The sequence below is a fragment of the Strix uralensis genome, chromosome Z, assembly GCF_047716275.1.
Source record: "Strix uralensis isolate ZFMK-TIS-50842 chromosome Z, bStrUra1, whole genome shotgun sequence".
Taxonomy (NCBI): domain Eukaryota; kingdom Metazoa; phylum Chordata; class Aves; order Strigiformes; family Strigidae; genus Strix; species Strix uralensis.
The window spans coordinates 30590845-30597832 of record NC_134012.1 but is presented as its reverse complement, the minus strand read 5'-3'; the positions used below and the strand labels follow the sequence as shown (position 1 = coordinate 30597832).

The following is a 6988-nucleotide window of genomic DNA, read 5'->3' as shown; positions in this document are numbered from 1 at the left end:
GAAGAACGCAGAAGAGTGCTTCCCCTGCCCTCCCCTTGCAGGAAGAAGCGTCGAACTGACTTGCACCCCCCATCCCCTGCCCCTGTGCTGCTGGGGGAGGAGGAAGTGGAGATACCGGGAACAAAACTGGGCCCAGGAAGAAGGGAGGGATGGGGGGAGGTGTTTTTAAGGTATGGTAACGCTTCTCACTGTCCCATTCTGTCTGTTGGTAGTGGTTTGAATTAAAGTGATATCTTTTTTCTCTCCCCTAATGAGCCTGTCTTTTGCCTGTGACCATAATGGGTGAGTGACCCCTCTCTGTCCTCCTCCATTCCTGAGCCTTTTGATTCATTCTTCTTCCCAGCGCTGGAGGGGAAGGGGTGAGTGAATGGCTGTGTGGTGCTCGGTTGCCATCTGGGCTCCAACCATGACACTAATGAAACTGCATTAAGCATAGTAACATTAAGCAATGTCAAACTACTGTCAGCTCATGCAGATATGATCCTCATTAACTCACTGCCCGTTGTTGCAATATTTAATCCTAGCACAAGTGCACTCGTAGCCCATGTTTTTCAATGAGAAGAGCGACAAAGAGCGCTGCAGTGTGGGTTCTGCTGAGGAATTACGAATGTCTTGAAAAGACAGTCCCTCCAAGGCCTCTTTGACAACTCATGCTCTATCACCTACCAACAGGCATGACGGAAAGCACAGAAAGTATTCTTTCATATTTAGTACGATGAAGAAGCAGGTGAGGTCAGAAAAAACATTTTGAATTATTTGTTTTCCAGTCTCTTGAGTGCTTGCATTTAGCAGCTGTAGTCAGAGGTTATGTGCTTCAAACAGTTGCAAAAATGAGGTTCTTACAAAAAAACATAAAGGTGGTCATCATAATGCCTGCCTTTGCTTAGGGAGATTTAGATGGTGGTGCCACAGTAACTGATGGTCCAGTTCAATTTGAAGCTAAAGCATGTGGAGAGTCAGGAGCCTCCCAGCTAGATGGACAAATCAGTCTGCTATTTGGGGACCTCTCTCAAAATTCCCTGGTAAAAACTCTGAGAAGGACATATCCAACATTTTGCTGCTTTTAAAGACTGGATCCAATATTGGGCATGGGCATCATAGTAGGGTATAAAATAAATTGTATTAGTTTACAAGCTAAGTGAGTCACCAGGTCAGTCACTGTCCAACTCAGGAAGCACCTTCCTCATTGCCCTAAAAGTCCTAATAGTGCTCTTGCACACAACCCCAGCTCTCCAGTCACTGAAAACTATTCCCTTGCCTATAAGACAAGTTACAATCCACGAGTAAGTTGAGCTAATGTGATGGGTATTTTCAGAAAAAGTCCACAACACCAACAAGATGGAGCTGGTGCTCTCTTTAAAAATGCAAGTTGTGATTACCCCTGTGCAACTTGTCTCTAACAAAATAGCAGTTAAGGCTTTGAGGGAAGAACAGATCGACGTTTTGTTCTTCAGGAATTTCACGTTGGCAGCCTTCACTTCTGCAGATTGTATCCTAGTAACAGCCTGGATTATAGTGTCTACTGTTGAAGAGGTACCACTGTCTAAAACATTTAAGACTGGACCAAAAAGAAAGTCCAAGTATAGACGCCTTTGCAGGTTGCTCACTGTTCAAGTCCTCGGCAGCATTTTCCTAGATCCAGCTCAGTGTAAAACACCCAAGTCCTCCTTGAAAAGGTGACTGGAGTCTATGTCTTCTCTGCTAGCACAGGTGAATCATTCATCTTTGTACACTAGCCTGTGGACTTATGTCTCTGTGCTCTCCTTCTAGACTGAGTTTTGAGGGTTTTTCTCTATACACTGACAGTACTCAAGTGTAGACAGAAGGCATAGCCCTCATGCAAAAGGTTCTATAGACAACAGCGTTACTGTATTTTTAGAGAGATTAACTTTTCTGGTTTTCCACAGTGTGATTTCTTATAAAAGGGAATGTATTGTGCTGGAAAAAAAACAAATCAAAACAAAACAAAAACAAAAGCAAAGTTTACTTTCACAGGGCGAATGGTTCTACTTGGTGAGCCCAAAGAATGCCACCCTTGTCAGCAAGAGCCTGCTGGGAGCTGCTGGTGAAACACACAAGTGTGGAGCTCCACATCCGTGGGACGTGTGTGTCTGAGCAGAGGTGACTCTGACGCTTGGGTGCCTACAGCTGCCACTGAACGTGGGTCTTGAGAACGACAAACCTGAGAGGAATTCAAGCTTTTAAATCCCACCTCCCTCTGGTGTCCATGGCCTAAGTAGTTCTGCGGAAGCGTGTTTATTTTACTTTCTTCTGCCTTTTTGCTTCAGCCAACATTTTTTAGGATATAGGGGTAGTTATACAGATTCTAGACCTGCAAAGGAAAAAAATGAGATGAGCAGATGCGTTTTTCACATTTTGAGAGTCATTTGAGAGGGCACTGGCCACTGGTACTTGACCACGACCAGGGAAACCTGAGACGGAGTGCCTGGCGGAGGGGCCGGAGCGTGTCTCCGGGTCGGTGGGGAGGCGGGAGCCCCAGGAAGGAGGCCGAAGGTGGGGTGCACCCACGCCGAGGCGTGAGGAGCCGCGACAGCAAGAAAGGGGCAGAAAGAGGAGGGAGTCCTGCCCGAGGGCGCCGCGACGCCGGTTTCGGGCACAGGGACCGCCCGGCGACGGAGCTGCCGGCTGCAGCAGCGGGAGCGGGGCGGAGGAAGGGGCTCGCCCCGGGGCGGGGGGCCCTCGGCGGAGCCGCGGCCGGGGCCGGGGCGGTGACTCAGCGCCGCCCTCAGCCGATAAAAGGCGGGAGGCGGGCAGGCGGCGGCAGCGCGCGCGGCACGCGGCGGCTGGGCTCGAGGCCGTGGGCGGTTGTGAGGCCGGCGGGCGGGAGCGGGACCGGGAGGACCGGGACGGGCAGGGCCGAGGACGGGCAGGGCGGCCGGCGTCATGGGGGCCAAGCTGCGGCTCCTCTGCGCCGCGGCAGCGCTGCTCTGCGCGGCGCGGCCCGGGCAGCCCGGCGGCGGGCGCGCGGCGGCCGCCGTCGTGCTCCCCGCAGCCGAGGGGGACGGCTACGGGGTGAAGCTCTGCGGCCGGGAGTTCATCCGCGCCGTCATCTTCACCTGCGGCGGGTCCCGCTGGAAGCGGCTCTCCCTGCTGGCGATGGAGCCGGCGCCCGCGGCCGGTGAGTGTCCGAGGAGCGGGCGGGGCGGGGCGGGGCAGCCCTGTACGGCGGCCCCGGGGCGGCGGCGCTGCTCCCCTAGCCCCACGGGCGGGGGAGACTCTCGGGGCACCGCGCCACGCTCGGGAGGGATCCTGTGAGGAGAAGCGGGGGGGAACGGGAGGGATGGGGCAGGGCGGGCGCCCCGCGGAGCCTCTCGCTCCTCCCGCCCTCAGCCGCGGCGGCAGCGTCCCCGACCCCCTCGTTCGCGGTGCCGGTCGGCATTTCCCGTGACTTCTGAACGGAAACCTGCGAACTTGAAGAGACACGGCAGCCGCTGGGGCGTTATTAACCGGGACAACCTACAAAAGTTTTTGGCCCTCTCCGAGGCATTGCTCGGCACCGGGCTGAGCAGCCCTGCCGGCGGCCGAGGCTCGCTGAACTCTTTGTTTAAAAAAACCACAAACAATAAATCGCGCTTTTTTCTTGGCAGGGAGATGTGATGCACCCGTGGAAGGGGTAGGGAAGTGCCTCTCGCTATGGCTTCGCTCCCTTCCCAAAGCTCGGTAACTCTGCGGGCTGGGGAGACCTGCTTCGGTTTTCCTGCTCCGCAGGGAGCTTTGAAGCTGTGCTCCTCGTCTTCCTCGGCTGTGCTAGGGGCATCGTAGGATGTGGAATCGTTCGGGTTTTTTATCATTTGCTTGTGATTGCTCTGTACAAAAGAGTTGGCACGTTGGAGGATGGATGGGGCTCTGGTTACAGTTTAAACAGCAAGAACGGCTTTAGGGATCTTTGGTGTTAATGGGTAAAATATTCGTCAGAGAATTTTACTGTCACGTGCTCCAACCCCAATACATTAAGAAAGTGTAAGATGGTTTTTGGGCCACGTTCTCAAACTACAGTAATGTAACAGTAATTTTAAGTGATGACTCTCATGTTGATATTTTGCATAGTGAAAATAACGTTTTTAGCAATTAGTTGGAATTAATGGCTAAAATGTGTAATGGAAAAGCAGTTTTTTTCTTGCTGAAACATGTTGTTAATGAAACAACATTGGACCTCAGTCAGTTGATGAAGCCACTATCTTGAGTTCCTTGGGAGTTTTTTGCTTGGTGTGGTTTTTTTTTTCCAACAGGTTAAGTGGAAGATAAAAATTACCTTTGTAGTTATAACAAATTACATATGTACAGCCTCTGTTGGGACTGTGTTCTTTCCCGGAAAACTTTGTTTTCATTTTTATTAACAGTGGCATCTGAGAGCACCAGTCACTAAGGACCCCCTACTGTGCTGTATGCCGTCTAAGTCTTCCCTGCCTCAAAAGAGTACTAAACAACAGTTACTATCTAATTAGTAAAGTAGCTACAACCACTTCAGTGTTTGTATGTATTCAGGCCGCTGTTCTATCTGAAAGTTAGCTTCTATATATTAATTAGCCATATAAAAGTAAATATAACATTCACTGGATGTTCTCATGTTCTTTCAGCTTTCTGAAACAAAAAACATGTTAACAACATTAAGACCACAAGACAAACACTTCGTATTTTTTTTAAGAATTAAAGGAGCTGCTTTGCTTAACATTAGCTGAAGTAAGCAATGCCACTTGTCTTGCAGAAGTAAAACCAAGAGAAACAGTATGAGGTGAAAGGAAGTAGAGCTGGATTTTTGAGAACGCTTCAGTAGTGTGCGTTCAAAGCGTGTTTCCAAGTAAATTCTGCAAGCCTCTGCTATGCCTTCAGAAATGAGTGGAAAGTGTTGGCTAAAAATAGCTATAGGAAAATACAATCTATCAGAAGCTGTTTACATACAATATTTGCTTATTTAGTCCAGTATTTAGCCCTCCTTACATTTGTTCTTTGTATGATGCTAGTTTGTATGACTGTGCATAGGAGAGGAGTGGTCTAACCTAATTCAGGACACATGTCATACCTCTGTGTGGTTTCTGCACACATGTCTTTACAACAAAATTTTGTTTCTGTGGAAATATTAAGAATTCTAGATCAGTAACTCTGCAGCTGTGATAAGATGTCTGTACCTCAGTCACAGTTGTAGGTGTGTACTGTCCGTGTTGAACAGGCTGCTGCATAGTCTTTAAAACATAAAGATTCCCCTGAAAGTAAGCTATAAGGAAATCATGGAGTGAAGACTCTGCAGTACTGACAATTCTCCTAAATAACAGTGCTTTGCTTATTACTGAATGGTTTTTATTGCTATTTATTAGAGCTATGTGCTCCTTCTGATACTCCTACAGTCTGAACTTAGTCTTCTCTTTAAACAGATTCTGCACGAACAGCAAGTAACAAACTACTGGGAAATGTCAAGCTGCAATCAATTTTGAGTCCTGAAGTGGAGCAGCTGCAGAGAAGCAGTCCGTTTCTTGGATGGCAGATGTTTAAGGACTTGTATAGTTTAAATGACTATAATGAATATGTACCTGTGGCAGATGACTTCAAAGAACTTGTTCATCAGGTAGAGGAAGCTGTCAGCTCTCCTGCTGATAGGGGAGGAACAGGAATTGCAAACCCCATGGGATCAAACAGTTATCTTTGGGCCAGGTATCCCAGAAGAAAACGGGAGTCTCTGGGTTTGGCAGGAATGTGTTGCAAATGGGGCTGTACAAAAGCTGAAATTAGTACTATATGCAGAGTTTAAAATCCTCTCTGCAGTTATGCATGAAATCAATGTTTGTTGCAGTGCTATGTGACTGAATACTGTATGGAAGAAGAAAACTCACCATATTTTATTTTGTCTGTATCTGCCAGTCAATACTGCTGGTTTTCTTTTTAAAAAAAAAAAAAAAAATCCATAGGTGTAATTGTAATGACTTTGTTTTGCTGCAGTAACTTTTGATCTATATTTTTTACTAAGTCTTTTCATTTTAGTGTCAAGCCTTTACACTTGCATCGCAAATGTATTGTATCTTTCTAACGTTTAGGAAGAACTGCAATGTTTCATTAAAGTGTAGTTCTAAGTGTTACCGAATTGTTCTTTCTCTGTCAACAGAAAGAACATCCAGTGATGTTCTTGAAATGAGATTCATGGTACAAAACTGTACAGAAAGCATATTTTGCCAGTTGAAACTTCACTCAACACTGACTCGCCGATTATTCTGAACACGCTTTTTCCATTTCCTTGTAATTGCAGAATTGTTCTATGCAATATTGTCTTTCTAGAAGTTTTATCACAATACAACACTTGCAGCCTAAATATTTCTTCATATTCATTGGTGCGCTTAAATAGTTAGCAGGTGAAGTATTAACACTTTAATTATTCCTTGCTTACCTTACTTCCCAATTTTTTTCCTACTACTGCTAAGTGAGAGTGGATGTGCTTCAAGTAACTTATTCTACAGACACTCTTACCATGTGTTCTTACGGTATGCTGGTCTACAGTACTTCAGATGTATTTCTAAGTTGCTAATTGCTACTGTATTTATAAATAGCTAATTTAATCTTTGTAGTTTCTAAGCTTTTTACCTACCTGGCTTTTTTCCTTAGCTATAACAAATTGTATTTCTAGCTATGTTGTTGATGACTTGAGTTTTGTTTTTTTTTTTTTTCTGATCTTTATGATGCTTATGGTAGCTTAGCTTTGTAGCAGTAGTTGATTCAGAGTATACATCATAGCTTAGACTGCACAATTGTTACCTTTGGCTTCATTCTTCAAATTGTCTTTCAAAAAGTGTTCTTTGATTGAACTACTGCTTAGTGAAATTATTGCATTGCTTCTTTATTCCTTTTTCTAAGATATTACTGTTATTTCAGCAATTAGGCATCTATCAATCCTTTTTCATTTTTTTTTAAACCATGTCAATTTTATTCAGTAGAGACTGGGCAGAATGGGCATTCACTATGAATGCAGTTATTTTCAAGCTGA

The 6988-nt window shown here is 46.1% G+C and overlaps 1 protein-coding gene across 1 annotated transcript; it reads left to right on the top strand.

Annotated features, from left to right (window-relative positions):
- The first annotated feature begins 2904 nt into the window (after positions 1 to 2904).
- Positions 2905 to 5860, top strand: LOC141938201 (relaxin-3-like). Its single transcript, XM_074856863.1, has 2 exons — positions 2905 to 3139; positions 5391 to 5860. The coding sequence occupies exons 1-2, from the start codon at positions 2905 to 2907 to the stop codon at positions 5762 to 5764; spliced, it is 609 nt and encodes a 202-aa protein (XP_074712964.1). The 3' UTR covers positions 5765 to 5860.
- Positions 5861 to 6988: the final 1128 nt, after the last annotated feature.